The sequence below is a fragment of the Bipolaris victoriae genome, assembly GCF_000527765.1.
Source record: "Bipolaris victoriae FI3 unplaced genomic scaffold scaffold_31, whole genome shotgun sequence".
Lineage (NCBI taxonomy): Eukaryota > Fungi > Ascomycota > Dothideomycetes > Pleosporales > Pleosporaceae > Bipolaris > Bipolaris victoriae.
Window position 1 is genome coordinate 161804 of NW_014575361.1, and position 13905 is coordinate 175708.

Genomic DNA, 13905 nt, shown 5'->3' on the forward strand with positions numbered 1-13905 from the left:
AGCTATCATGTAGTCTGAACAAGCATAATACCGTATTCGTCGCTTTAGGCGAATGCACTGGAGCACGGACGCCATTGACCTCAGTGGCTTAGCAGATTTGGTGAGTGGTAAGTGAATATCGGAGGCCGTTGCCAAGACTTTAGATCTGGTATCTCAGACCTGAGCACGAAGTGGCGGCCATGCAACGACGAGGCTTGTCAAGTGAGGGCTGTGTAACAAAACAGCCTCAGAGTCATTGCGCTAGCTTGTTCCAAAAGAGGTTTTTGGTCTGTGCATGCGGCTGACATAGTCGACGTACAATGTGTAGCTAGAGCGCTGCATGTGAATGTGACCTTTAACGGAAATCGGACAGACAGCAAGTGCAGCAACATCAGAGACCGTTGAGAAACGCCAGTAATTCTTGCACAACTTTCTCTGGCTGCTCTTGCTGCGGCCAGTGACCTGCGCCTTTGATGAAATGATTTCCTCGGAAGTCGGAACAAGAATGCGGATAAGACTCAATGGCCCCGGGTTGCTGATAGTTCCCCCAGTCGTTTGCGCCTGAGATGAAGGTGCTTGGGCACTCGATCTTCTTGCCTGCAAAAAGCTCTAAATCCTTCATACGATCCGGATCAGTGGTTATGCGATAGTAGTTGAGGCCACCCTGGAAACCTGTTCGAGACCATTCTTCCACGTAAACTGCAAGGTCCTGGTCGGGCATCCATGACTTGGTCGCCGACGTGTCCTGGCCAGCCATCATGTTAGCAATGGTTTCAGGCATGGATAGGCGTAGCGGCATAATGTAGTAGAAAGGTAATCTTGCCAGCTCTTGGGCCGTCCAGCTCTCCAAGGGGTGGGGCTCATTCTGTTTCCAGTCGGCTGATTTGACATGAATGTATCCTCTTAGAAACTCATGCAAACCTTGGGTAGGGTTAGCCCAGTCTCGCGCTGCTACACTAGTACTGTTGTACCACTTGTAGTGTTTTCTTGGCTCAGCTAGGCTTGCCAGCTCAGCATGGACATCAAGTGGCGGTGCAGAGGCGTCCATTTGTCGCTCAGCTCGAGCTGTGTTAAACGGAAGGGGCGCAGGAGCCTTGAATGGGTGGCTCATCATTACAACGCTCTTGAAAAAGTCCGGGCGCATCAAAGCGCACATGCTAGCAGTCACAGCTCCAAAGTCATGGCCGACGATGCACTTGACTTCGCGATAACCCAAGGCGTTGACCAGGGTAACGACGTCGCGGACGACATTAGTCATAGCAAATTGCGACAAATTGGTATTGATGAATGATGAATTGTCCCAACCAGTGGTCCTTCCGTAGCCTCGCTGGTCGAATGCAACGACATGGTAGCCGGCGTCTGCTACAGGCACCATTACCTTTCTCCAGGAGAAGGCGAGTTCAGGAAAACCGTGGCAGAGAACGATGAGAGGCTTATGTTGCCTTGGCGTATAGCCAGCTTCGATCATGTGAAAGGTGATTCCGTTGGATGGGCAGTGAACATAGTTTTCGGTTATGCCGTCTGGCAGTGGCAGAGGCGGCAGCTGCGAAGCTGACATGTTGATGGCTTGTCACGTGAGAGTGGATCAAAAGTACGGATGAAGCGATAAATAATGGGTGATTGTTGTAGGTGATTTCAAACACAGAAACGTACGACTCGAGATGACAGTGTAGAGCTAAAAGTGAGTCTACGATGCGGGGAAGACGTGAGAGGGAGCTGCCAAGCTGCGTAATGCTAGTAGTGGCCCACTTGCGGTAGTACGTAAGGAAGTAGTACGAGGCTGACACATACTAAATTTACATGCCTATCAATTCTCCCCTACAACAAGAACTAATCTTACAGAGGTCAAAGGTTGCTTTTGATGCAACCACAGACTCGATCTATCTACACCTGGTTTCACCTGTCGTAGTTCCCAACTTGGTAGGGCGTAACCTTTTCAGGAAAGAGCTTGCCCTTTTATGAACTAAACAAAGAACTTTCCGACCGTTGTTTACCCTTCTCTACTACAGCCTCGATGAATTCCTTTGGTCCTTGATGAGAAACATGCTCCGCACTCGTTTTGAGATAATGCTCTACAAATACACCCCAAAGTTTCTTGTCTCCCTCGTCGGTGGCAGTGGGACGCGGGTAATATGGATCATTGAACCAGAAGCCCTCGACCAGTTTCTTCATTACCTCCTTGCACCCTGCCTCGTCATCCGCATGATACTCAAAACGCTGGCACTGATTAAAATTCAGTAGCCACATCGATGTCTGTTCATTTCTGAGATTGGTCATATGCAATCTCCCTGCTGTATCCTTTGTAGCTGCACGGACTTCCTGTTCGCTTGGATAACTACTACTGACAAGATGGCCGCCTCCAAGGACGAATTCTACATCGTTTGCATCGATGCCAACTTTCCAGTGGAGGAAAGCTAGAGTCTGTGCCATGGTGACAGCGTAGCGTTCTGGACGTAACCCGAGTCGTTTCATCTCGTTGACGTGAAGTGGAAAGTTACGAAGCCGGATGTTTCCGGCTTCCCTATGCGACGTGCAACTGCGCCGGCCTAGATAGAGTCTTACTAGGCAATCATTGTTCTCATGTCTCGCGAGAAATTTGGTTTTGATTGTTTTGATTGCTTTGGGGCATAGTAGGTCTACGATGTCTTCGCGGAAGCAGAGAGGCACAGACAGGATGCGCTTCGAGATGAGACCGTAGTTTGGGATAGACGGAATTCCTTTAGGGAAGCAGGAAGCTGTTGAAAACCAGATTGTACTCCCGCGCGTGATCCATGCTTCAGGCCGAGGGACCGATATGTTTACGGAGCTGAGAGGGGCCAGAGTGCTGTATACTGAGTAATGGATCTGGTAGTCGGTAAAAAGCTCATCTTCTTTGGCAGGAGAGTTGGGTATCTTTACGACGGAATCGGTGTCGTTCAATGCAAGCACCGTTCCACACTGTCCCCTACCGACTTCGATGTGGTTGGCTCTGGCGGCGGGAGGGGTGCTTAGAATGTTTCCGCACCAACTCAACATGTCTTGTAGTAGATTTATAAAGCACATACTTGGAAATTTTAGAAGAGAACCTGCTTGTCCTCCATGCGTGGAAACTTGTAGTAGATGGGAAGTGGCTGCCTAACTGTTTTGCAAGAAAGAACACTGTATCAATAGATGAAACCATGGTTCACCAATCCAAGATACCGGAGGAACAACAAAAACTGGTGTTGTATTAATGCCGACTAACAGGTTTGATCCCAAGCCGGCTGATCGCAGCACAGCGAAACAGTGTTGTTTTATCGAGTAGTAAAATCCAAATATAACATTTTCTCCAAGTAAATCACCCTAGGCCAACATAGTCTTCGATGCATGGGATTGTTTCACAAAAGGCAAACCCCTTCAAGGGTTGTATTTTATTCGGTCCTTGTCTTTTTCTCTTTTTAATTGAGATGCTTCTCCAGTTCATGCGTTCAGGGCCTGAGGCGGCAAAGCGGAGGGCTGACCCCTGTTCAGCCCTGTGGGTTAGCTGGATGAGTGGTGCTTACACACAATGTTTTGACAACATGGCAGTATCCTCGACACGACCCCTTCTACGCCCCTTGCCATGTTTCCAGTAGGCGACTAGTAAAAGGTCTATCGTGGCCCAAGTGGGTCTCTGGCCTGGTGTTGCTGTGTCGATGGGCCGTTAGTGCAAATCAGGGACCGGCTGGCCCTGGGCCGGCCTACGGGCGTGACGTCTGTGGCTGGAGCAGACATCTAGACTGAGCGAGTCGGCGTCGTGTTGTGCGGTGGCCTGGGCTGCGCGATGTGACGAACAGGTGTATGGATATTATTGCTCCGTGACGACACCCCGTCCAAGCTTCCGCCCTTGTCCTCGACGGCGTACCATAAGGCGATCCTCTTGCCTGTTTTGCTCTCATGGACGACTCCACTCGAGCCAAATAGACGGCGTCTTCTTCCTACCCTCGTCGGTCCGCAACCCATCCATCCATCTCACTCCTCGCCCTGCCGCCCGCCACGTCTGCGCTGTCCTTCTCTTAGTTTTCCTTTCTTTTTGTTTTCCTGTAGGCTTGATGCAATTGGCCTTGCACGCTCCTTGATCCAGTGCCGCCGGGTTCCGTGTCTACCACTAGACGTGACATCATCTAAGCGGTCCCTGCTGCTGCACCTCAAGTTCGGCCCCAGACCGAGACTACACCACGCCCATAGACGCCGAGATAATGCAGATCCGCCCACGACTGCTGTAATTCCTAATCCAGCCCGCCCATCATGTTTGGCAAGCGACGAAGAGCAGCCTCGAGTCCGGTAGGTTGTGTCTTTTTTTCTGGCTGTGGATGCGCGCGCGCACATGTCGTGTCGCGCAAACACGGCCATGTAATATGGCGACGCGGTGCCTGCTAACACATGCTCTTCCCCGTGCAGGCCCAGCGAGCGCCTCCTCCCAGCGCCTCCGCCTCGCTCGCCGCCTCCAAAGCCTTCATCAAGAGCGCCGAATCCAATGGCGCCCTCTCGTCCGCCGCCGCCGCAGCAGCCCTGCGTACTCACTCGCCAACACCGACGTCCGTAGCAGATACCGTCACCAAGCGCATGGCCCGACGCGGTTCGCTCTCATCCAACGGCAGCTACTCGAGAGAGCCGTCCGGTTCCCTGCATCGGCAGTCGAGTTCAGGGTCCATGACGGAGCGCTCGTTCCGCGCACCATCGCCAGGCAGAGGAAGTCCAGCTGAAACCAATGCGCCACCTGTCCCGCCTGTGCCCGCAAACATACAGCATCACGACGGTGGCATGCGTCGCCGCGCATCGAGTGTCGAGCCCCTCTATCGCGGAGCATCGCCAGGCCCCAGAGGCGGAGGCAGAGGTGTGAGCTTAGACAGGGGCGCTAGTACTCCTCGACGAGCGCCCCAACGTCCCGCCAACCCTCTTACCAATGTTTCAGAGGAAGAAGACACTGCCCGGTCTATAAACTTCTCCCGTCCCATGTCCCCCGGCGTAGTAGGCACCAAGCCAAGCCCACCACAGACTACTGCTTCGTCTGGATGGTTTGGTGGGCCCGTTGTCAACCAAGATGCCCTTCAGCGCATGGCATCAACCTCACGGCCAAAGACATCGAGTGGTGTCTCTAGCCACCATGTCCAGAACACCCAGAGATCCATACAAAATGCAGCCGAGCGCCCGGTCAGCTCACATCGCATCTCGCATGGTGTCGAAGGCTCTCGGCTATCAAGCGGCAGTATGCGTGTGAAGCCATCCGGAACAGCTGTACAAAAGCAAACATATCCGTCGAGACAGGCCCCACGACCCGTTGATCCGAACTCGCCAGATGCCGTCTATGACCCATCGTCCCGCACCTTTATCCACAAGCAGGACGCCATGGCCCGTCATAGGGAGATACACGAAATGCCTGAGCCCGAGCCCCAACCTGGACCACAGCCTGCAGAGACTTTTCATTCTGTTCATATACCAGAGAACCAAATGGGTCGTGGATCACCCAGCCCTATCCGTCATTACGTTCGACAAGAACCGCCACCGCCTCAGCGAAGAGAGGAACCGAGGGCGGCTGTTCAACGGCACTCTGATGAATTTAATGATGCTGATATGCAGCATCCTGAGAAGGCAAACGCTAGTCGTAGACTTGAAGATTCTGGCTATGGCACCATAGTTGGGTACGATGACGACGCGGCTTCGTCCACTGTTGCCCAGAACCAGGACAACCCCTACCCCCGACTATCCACCCCGGTAAATTCTAGGCCCGCAAGTACTTATGATAGTCAAGACCACGAACGCGCCGGGCGAAATGAAAATTCACCGTTAAGCCCACCTCGCACCGCTCATTTCGCGCCCTTAGCTACCGAACTTACTGGGCTGAAGCACGAACCGCTGCCCCGATCAGTATCCCCTGCAAAATCTGCACTAAAAGCGTCACCCTCAGTATCGCGTCGTGGCGAGTCTCCGCTCCGCTCCAACGGGCTTTTACACACCAGAGGTGCTTCAAGTGAAGCATCGGACACTGCCTCGGAGGAGGGAGGAAGGCGCAAGAAGAAGAACGTTCGTGTTAGCTTTGAGGAAGATGTGGTGGCCCCTAGTACCTCTGCCCCGACTCACCCTGAGATGCCTAATTACGGAAGCCTCGGGGCATCCAGATGGAGTCCAATAGCTGAAAAGGACGATGAGTTTGAAGACCTCAAGAAGCCGCGACCTGCTCTGCCTCTTTTTGGTAGTATCCGAGACAAGGAGCGACGTCACAGGGAGGAAGTGCCTGAAAAGGTAACTGAGACCGTGTCCGTCAGTCCTGTCGGTGATCAATCTCGGGTTTCAAGCGACATTGCGCTTGGCAGCATTGTTTCCGACGACCATGCTCGAAAGCAGAGAGGATCATCTGATCCTCTTCCACCTGAGGTTACTTCTGTCGAAGGCAGTGGTTACGTGTCAGACTCTAGCGAATACTCGGACAAGCACGGGGTTACAGAGCATAAGGAAATGTCTCAGCAACCACCAGCTCTGGAGCCAAAGTCTCTGTCTATCCCGCATGAAGAAGTACCATCGACGACGATCACAGCATCAGAACAAAACGCCCATGTTCCCGATATTGCATTCCAACCTGCAACCCCCAGCCCGTTTGAGAAGCCTGAACCGAATTTCCCAAGCATAACTATTCCTGGAGGGTGGGACGAAGATGCCACTGGTGCTAGGAGCCAAACCCCCAAACCAGCTATATCTACATCGACACCCTCTACGAACACTACGGAGCCGACAAGTCAGGTGCCACAATCCAACTCACAGGAAGAAGGCACCACAGACGATGAAAGCAGTATATATAGCGATGCTTATGAGGATTTGTCTGACGGAGGCGGATTTGCTAGTATCGATGCTCTTATGGATAAGCCGATCAACCCTTCGTCATCTGGACTGATGCACTCAAAGTATGCGGATCAAGATACAACGGAAGGCCCTGCCTTGAAGTCTGGGCAACAGACTTCTGCGGAGGATAGTGACGACTCACAGGCAACTCCAACACAAGACTGGACCCCTGCTCAGTTGCATTGGAGTGGCTTGAATGCGTCTTTCAAACAAGCCGATAAGATTGAGACGTCTGTCGAGCAAATACCGCCTCCCCAAAAAGGTATTGATCAGCCCATGCAACGTTCGACTTCGCAGGATCGCCCGGTATCAGTAGCTTCACCATCACAGTCGACCAAGCCTCTAAAGTCGGCCTTGAAAAAGAGTCCAGCTCCGGAAACAACTCGACCAGCCGAGTCCTCAAACAGGACTACGCAGGCTTCCGCACCTAGGGAAAGTCGTTCAGAGGTGCACATGAGAAGAACCATGCGCGGTAGTTCAAACACAGATGCGCCAGCTGAACCCCGAATGGGATCCACAATGCGTTCGACCATGAGGGGAGGACCAGAAAGCCCTCCTAGAGCACAGCCACAGATGCGACAGAGTATGCGGTCAGAGGATACACTACCAAAGGCCAATATCAGCCTAGCTGCATCTCGCCACAGCATGACACCGGTGGAAACCAAGCCCCGAGGCGCACTGCAAAAGAAGAATATTCCACCTCCAGTTGCTTCCAAGGCAAGGCCACAGAGTATGCCTGCTGCGAAGCCAAAGCCTGCGCCAGTGCCTACATATGACAGCGACTCTGATGCTTCTGTTAGCAGCTTCCAGCGAACTAGAAGCCGAGGATCCCGTCAACAAGGTGGACGGTACACAATGCGTGGCTCCATGAGGCAAAACCCTACACCGTCCCTGCGCGCCAGTGCACCAGCTCCAAGACAGGTTCGCGCCATATCACCACCGGAGTCTCCATCGCCTGCCATGCGAAGGTCCATGCGGTCCTCTTCACCGACCCCGGACCCAGCCAAATCATCAAGGTTCAGCATCCGATCATTGTCACCAATGGGAAGGTTCCGCAAGGGACCCGATGTCCGTCCGTCCTCGCCTATACAGGAGAAGCCAATGCCTTCGTTCACCAAGCAGCCCAAGCCTGCCAAACAAGCGCCTCAGCCAGCTAAGGCGCCCAAAGCGGTCAAGGTGCCATTCAAAAGCCGCTTCGCTGATTCGAGTGATGAGGATGAAGATGACCGGCCCAGGCTATTTCAAAGTCGATTTGAAGATTCGGACGATGAGCCGATGGACTACGAGTTGCCTCCTGGCTTGACTCCAGTCCGGGGTATTCCTAGGAAACCTGGCGAAGAGGATGGGGACTCTACGGATTTAGAAGAAGAGGTGGATGAGGAAGTTCCCGAGGACGTTTCCAAGCCTGTTTCGCAAACGAATGGAACCAACGGCCATGTTAATGGGCAGGGTGCAGCGCTAGCCACTGGCTCGCTCCGCGATAGCAAACATGCCGCTTTACCCACATTCGAGTCCGGTAAGAGCAAGAAGAAGCGTGGTTTCTTTGGCCTAGGAAAAAAGAAGACGCCTCAGGCCGAGCCTGTCCCTGCTCAATCCGAACCAGTACAGCCCGTCTCTACACACGGTAACATTCCCATGCCCCCTGCGCAACGTAACCGCGATAAGGGCGCCCCCATGACCCCGATTGACGAGGATAAGGAGTTCGCTGAGCCAGCCCCTACCTCCCCTAAGCGGTCGCCCAAGCTCCAACGACGATCAACCCCGGACTGGCCTCTGCCTCCTCCACCACCCATTGGAACTGATGATCGGCCAATGAGCTCAAACGGTGTTGCGCCTCGTAGACCGCGTTTCGCCACGCGACAGCCCAGTGCTGTATCTAATGTCTCTGCGCCTGTGGTCGATGCACAGGGCCATTCGGTCGCGTATGGCCGAAGTGGGAAGAAGAAGAAGTTTCAGGGTCTGAGACGTGTTTTTGGACTCAATGATTGAAGTGTGAAGTGTTGGGCAACTTTACTCCGCGCGTTCAAGGCACGGGTCCTCTCCTTTTTTTTTCTCTTATCATATCATGTGCTATCTATGAACTGCAAACGTGTTTGCTTATTTATCTTCGATTCTCTCGTCTTGTTTTTTTTCCCTCAAGTTATTACTTTCTGCGTTCTTTGAAAGCAGGACTCATGAAGGAAGGGAAGGTAGTAGACGTTTTTCTTTTCCTGCTTCTTCTTCTTCTTCTTCTCTTTCTTTTGGGGCACAATGGGAACAATGATACCAGGTTTCTTTTCTCTTTCGTTATATCCCTATCGTAGCGTGTGCTGCTGTTGTTTTCGAGGAGGAAAGTGACTGAAGGGGAAGATGAGAAATGTAGGATAATTTGTAATGCACATGACAGGGCAAAGAACATACAATGTCTAGGAACATATCACTCTTACTTTCAATTCTACGCTTATTTGGCCCTGAATTTTCGTTTCCTCCATTCCGAATTCCCTCCTTCCCTTCAATACTTGGGCTTAAACATCAACGTCCCCATTTGCGCCCCAATATCCGCCTCAACCCCCCACAACCGATACAACCACCTCATAATAACCCCAAAGCTCTCCGGCTCCCCCATATGCTTAATTCCACTCACAAACCTTACCTCCTTGGGCTCCCCCCTCTGGAGGGCTAGATAATAATCATCAATAGGAAAAATCTCATCCTCAGTCCCATTCACGAGCAGCAACCTCGTACACTCTTTCCTATCCAACGTGCCATCGTTCAGGAGCGAGAACTTGGTGCTAGCTTCGTCTTTGAAGCGGGGGACGTCTGTGCCGTAGCCGAATTTGTGAGCGAGCGTATCGGCGAGATCGAAGGGGTACTCGAGATGGTTTACGTGGTCGAGCCATGTTTTGTCGAACATGTGGTGGCAGCCTCCGCCTAGGGCGACGACGCCTGCGAGTTGTGCAGCGTGCGTGTGTGCGACGCGGATGGCGTAGTAACCGCCCGTGCTAAAGGCCCAGATGGCAGTCTTTGCGGCGTCGAGGCTGGACTGCTGGGATACCCAGTCGAGCAGTGAGGAGTAGAGGCGGTCGGGGGAGGTAGGATCGGATGGGTCGGCGGGACAATCGCCTGTGCCTGGGATTTCGAGGACGAGGGTGGCGATGCCGTTGCGGCGGAAACCTTCCATCCAGACGGCGAGTTCGGTGCGGTAGCCGTCTAGGCCGGTGAAGATGATGAGGAGGGGCACGGGGGAGGAAGGGGAGGCGGTGGCGGGGAGGAGGTGGTAGACGGGGATGTCGTGGCCGTCGGATTCATTGCGGTGCGTGTGGGGGATGAGGATTTCGTGCACGGGATGCTCGCGCATCGAGAGGCCTTTGAGACAGACTTCTTTGCCCTTGGCCCAGGCTTCGCGTTGGACGGGGCTGCGTGGGGCGGGGAAGCGCGCGATGCGGTAGACAGCGCTGGAGCGGAGGTAGTACTCTGAGGCCTTTTCTGTCTCGCCGTTTGCTTCGGCGGAGCGGGCGATGGAGGCGAGGTTTTCGGCTTGGGGGAAGAATGTGCGGGCGTAGGCGTCCCAGTTGTAGGGCTCGCGCATGTTGTTCTTGACCATTTCGGCAACTATGGGCTCAAAGTCGGAGGCGGTGCCGAACATGAAGGGGTATACGCCCATTTCAGCCTGTGTCCAGTTCAGTCTTGGATAAACCCAGTGTGCAGACGATTGTTGAAAGGATGTTTTGCGATACCTACCGGCTTCTTCCATTTCGTCTCCCATAGCTGTTCAAACGACTCATGGTGTTTGGCTGGTATGTCCAGTTTATCCTGGATGAAGAACTTGCCTCCTGGTGCCGCCATTTTCAGTCTAGATAGCTATCTTCTTTCTATGCTTTTGCTGGGCTTCCTTCGTATTATGCTAAGAGCCACTGGTAGGAAGCACTTATCCAATTCGTATCTACACTCAGTCATACAATATAAAATGACGTGAGCACTTGAAAGTCAATGGTAGAAGAAGACTTATCATGAAGGAGAAAACAAAAAGGAAGAGCAGCACTGCCATCACTTCTTTATACCCAATTGCCTGTTTTGGCATTGCGAATTCCTTCTTACCTGATACTCCAACGGGGTTTGCCGACGCAGTGAGTGTCGTGTGTCGTTCGGCCCATGGAGGCGCGGGCCGCCCCTCTTTCGGGCGGTTGGAGATTTTAGTTCGCGGGTGGGGAGCCGACTATCGGCTGAAAGCATCCATCTCGAACCTTTTGAAAACCGGTATGACAGACGCGAAATTACTATAGTTACCTTTCGGCATATAGGCAGGAGCAAATTCCCCTCGATATGGTTAGTTCTCAATGACAAAGTCAGCATCATCGGATAAGAGGTAGGCTGCAGCATACAGACGGGCGTAATAAACAATCCGCTACACATTTCAAAGATAGTCACAATTGCAGACGCATATCATATGTCTTTGTTGAATTTCATTCATGTTCTCATACCCAATCGTGTAGGCTTAGATTGCCCCCGTCGTTGTCATTTTCTTACCCACCCAATGCGCCGAAATGCTGTGCAAAACTATTTGTGTGCTGCACACTGTTAGTACAATAACCAACCTCGCACAATGCTCTACTTACGAATTCCCTCAACTGGCTTGCCGGTGCCATCGGCAACCTCGGCTGCCGTCTTCTTGTCCTCAACAATGTCCTTCATGAATGGGAAGGTAAGCACCTCCTTAATGGAGTAGTGGTCTGTCAAGAACATGACCAGACGGTCGATACCCATACCCCATCCACCGGTGGGTGGTAGACCATACTCGAGCGCTTGGCAGAAGGTCTCATCGATGAGCTGTGCTTCGTCGTCACCTGCTGCCTTCTGGTTTGCTTGTTCGGCCTGTAAATTCGTTAGGGCAAATCCTTTTCTTTACCAATCCTAAGGAAACTATTGTCAACTTACGAAACGTTGGCGCTGGACTTCTGACATATTCAACTCGGTGTAGGCGTTCGCAATCTCCTTCTTGCAGACAAAGGCCTCGAAACGCTCGCAAAGACCGGGGATCTCTCGGTGAGTCTTGGCAAGGGGCGACATGACTTCAGGGTGACCAACGATGAAGGTTGGGTTCACGGCAGTCTCCTCGATGAACTCACCAACCAGCTTGTCAATCATTCTTGAGTTGGTACGGGGTTCCGAACACTCGACGTTGACCTTCTTGAGCACCTTCTTGAGGAACTCGTTTGTCTCAGCAGTGTGAAGTTCAGTCGCCGGTGGGAACTTTTCACCAGTAGCCTCCTCAAGAGCAGGAATCATATTGACTCGCCTCCATGGCCTTGCCCAGTTGACGTTGTAGACTTCGCCACTCTGGGTGTGGTAGACGGTTTCGTAGCTGCCAGTGACCTCCTTGACCATCTCGCTGACCAGCTCCTCGGTCATGTCCATGAGGTCGTGGTAGTCGGCGTATGCCATATAAAATTCGCAGGTGGTGAACTCGGGGTTGTGGGTGAGATCGATACCTTCGTTTCTGAACTGACGACCAATTTCGTATACCCTCTCGAGACCTCCAACAACCAACTCTTTGAGGTACAACTCAGGGGCAATTCGCATGTACAGCTCCATGTCGAGTTCATTGTGGTATGTCTTGAAGGGTCGCGCTGTTGCGCCTCCGGCAATCTTGTTCATCATGGGCGTCTGCACTTCCAGGAAGTCGCGCTCATCGAGATACCTGCGGACGGCCTTGACGATCTTGGTGCGTGCAATGAAGGTGTTGCGCGTCGAATCGTTCATGATGAGATCGAGGTATCGGTTGCGGTGGCGCTGCTCCTGGTCCTTGTAGCCACTGTCATAAGGTCAATACCTCTTTTTTCTCAGGCCATGGGCGGTTCTTACAAGTGCTCTGTTGGCAACATCCTGAGGCAGGGTGTGAGGAGGATGACTTCGCGCGCAAAGATACTCAATTCACCCTCGCCACCCTTCTTGGGACTTGTTCGGCCAGGGAAGCCAATAACACCGATAATGTCTCCACGCTGAATGTTCTCGTGCTGCTTCTCAAAGGGCACATCGGCCTTGGACTCTTGCAATTGGCACATGACCTGGATGGTAACACCCTCTGCCTTGCCTGTAAATAATTAGATGTGTACACAGTTTCTTGTATCACACACATACAAACGTAGAAGTGAAGTGCGCTGGAAGCCGATCGCTTGGTCATGACACGGAGACCCATGCGAATCTCCTTTTCGGGCTCTGTCTCGCCCTTCTTGAGATGTGAGTAGTCGCGTACATAGTCGGCGATCCTGTAGTTGGTGTGGAACTTGTGTGGATAAGGGTTGGGGTCCTGGGAGGCTGTGAGGGCGGCAATCTTCTTGGATCGAATTTCAAAGTATTGCTGGGATGTATTAGCAGCACGTCGCATCGATATGACAGACCAGAGGGTGTACATTTGGGTTCAATTCCTCAATGTCGTCCTTCTTCTCCTTCTTGGGCCGGGCTGGTAGAGACGCTTCCTTCTCCTTCTTCTTTTCGTCCTTTTCGCGCTGCTTCTGGCGACGCTTGAGTTCACTCTTGGAGATCTTCTCGCCAGTGACGGGATCAGTGTGCAGATCCTTGGTCTCGGCAGCCGGAGGCTGGGTTGCAGGTTGTTCGTCAGCCATTATTGCAATTGTTCGTAAGGGACGTCTTGCTCGTGTGGGCGGCGCGTCGAGATATATGCCCCGCCAAACTTTTTGACTCACCCCGCCATTGACTGCAATGTCGGGAACAAAGTTTTTCCATCCGGCCCAAGGCGGCATCAAACAATCATGCAGCTTCAACCATGGTTAGACTTTACGGGATTACTCACATGTCTCGTGCCTTAATTCTTCTCGCTTGGTCTAACCTGCATAATACCAAATTCGTAAAACATCACATTCAATGCAACACGTGCGAGTTACCAAGGCAATGACAGATTGACATGCGAGGCTCGGGATGTAATAGTGCGTGGGAAATGATCAAATTTGTTTCAACGAAAAGCGACTGCCATTGGAGAAAAAAGTAAAGGAGGCCATCTTTGGGCAATGCATTGCGCAAGACACACCGGGAGGGCCGCAATCTGCCAGAGACAGTGCCCAAGAACCAGTTGGACCCCGAGGTAAAGTTGCTGTC

General features: G+C 52.6%; 5 protein-coding genes across 5 annotated transcripts; 1 reads left to right on the forward strand and 4 right to left on the reverse strand.

Moving 5' to 3' along the window:
• Positions 1–370: 370 nt before the first annotated feature.
• On the reverse strand, positions 371–1537 carry COCVIDRAFT_36731 (hypothetical protein; the record flags this gene model as incomplete). Its single annotated transcript, XM_014702384.1, has 1 exon — positions 371–1537. The coding sequence occupies one exon, from the start codon at positions 1535–1537 to the stop codon at positions 371–373; it is 1167 nt and encodes a 388-aa protein (XP_014557870.1).
• A 398-nt stretch (positions 1538–1935) lies between these two features.
• COCVIDRAFT_14977 (hypothetical protein) lies at positions 1936–2994 on the reverse strand (the record flags this gene model as incomplete). Its single annotated transcript, XM_014702312.1, has 2 exons — positions 1936–2202; positions 2326–2994. 2 exons carry the CDS (start codon positions 2992–2994, stop codon positions 1936–1938), a joined length of 936 nt encoding a protein of 311 aa, XP_014557798.1.
• Positions 2995–4224: 1230 nt separating this feature from the next.
• COCVIDRAFT_96161 (hypothetical protein) lies at positions 4225–8802 on the forward strand (the record flags this gene model as incomplete). Its single annotated transcript, XM_014702385.1, has 2 exons — positions 4225–4260; positions 4378–8802. 2 exons carry the CDS (start codon positions 4225–4227, stop codon positions 8800–8802), a joined length of 4461 nt encoding a protein of 1486 aa, XP_014557871.1.
• A 502-nt stretch (positions 8803–9304) lies between these two features.
• On the reverse strand, positions 9305–10638 carry COCVIDRAFT_96025 (hypothetical protein; the record flags this gene model as incomplete). The annotated part of the gene is made up of 2 exons (XM_014702386.1): positions 9305–10462; positions 10534–10638. 2 exons carry the CDS (start codon positions 10636–10638, stop codon positions 9305–9307), a joined length of 1263 nt encoding a protein of 420 aa, XP_014557872.1.
• Positions 10639–11349: 711 nt separating this feature from the next.
• Positions 11350–13415, reverse strand: COCVIDRAFT_25600 (hypothetical protein; the record flags this gene model as incomplete). Its single annotated transcript, XM_014702326.1, has 6 exons — positions 11350–11360; positions 11409–11664; positions 11728–12604; positions 12655–12883; positions 12931–13150; positions 13203–13415. 6 exons carry the CDS (start codon positions 13413–13415, stop codon positions 11350–11352), a joined length of 1806 nt encoding a protein of 601 aa, XP_014557812.1.
• Positions 13416–13905: the final 490 nt, after the last annotated feature.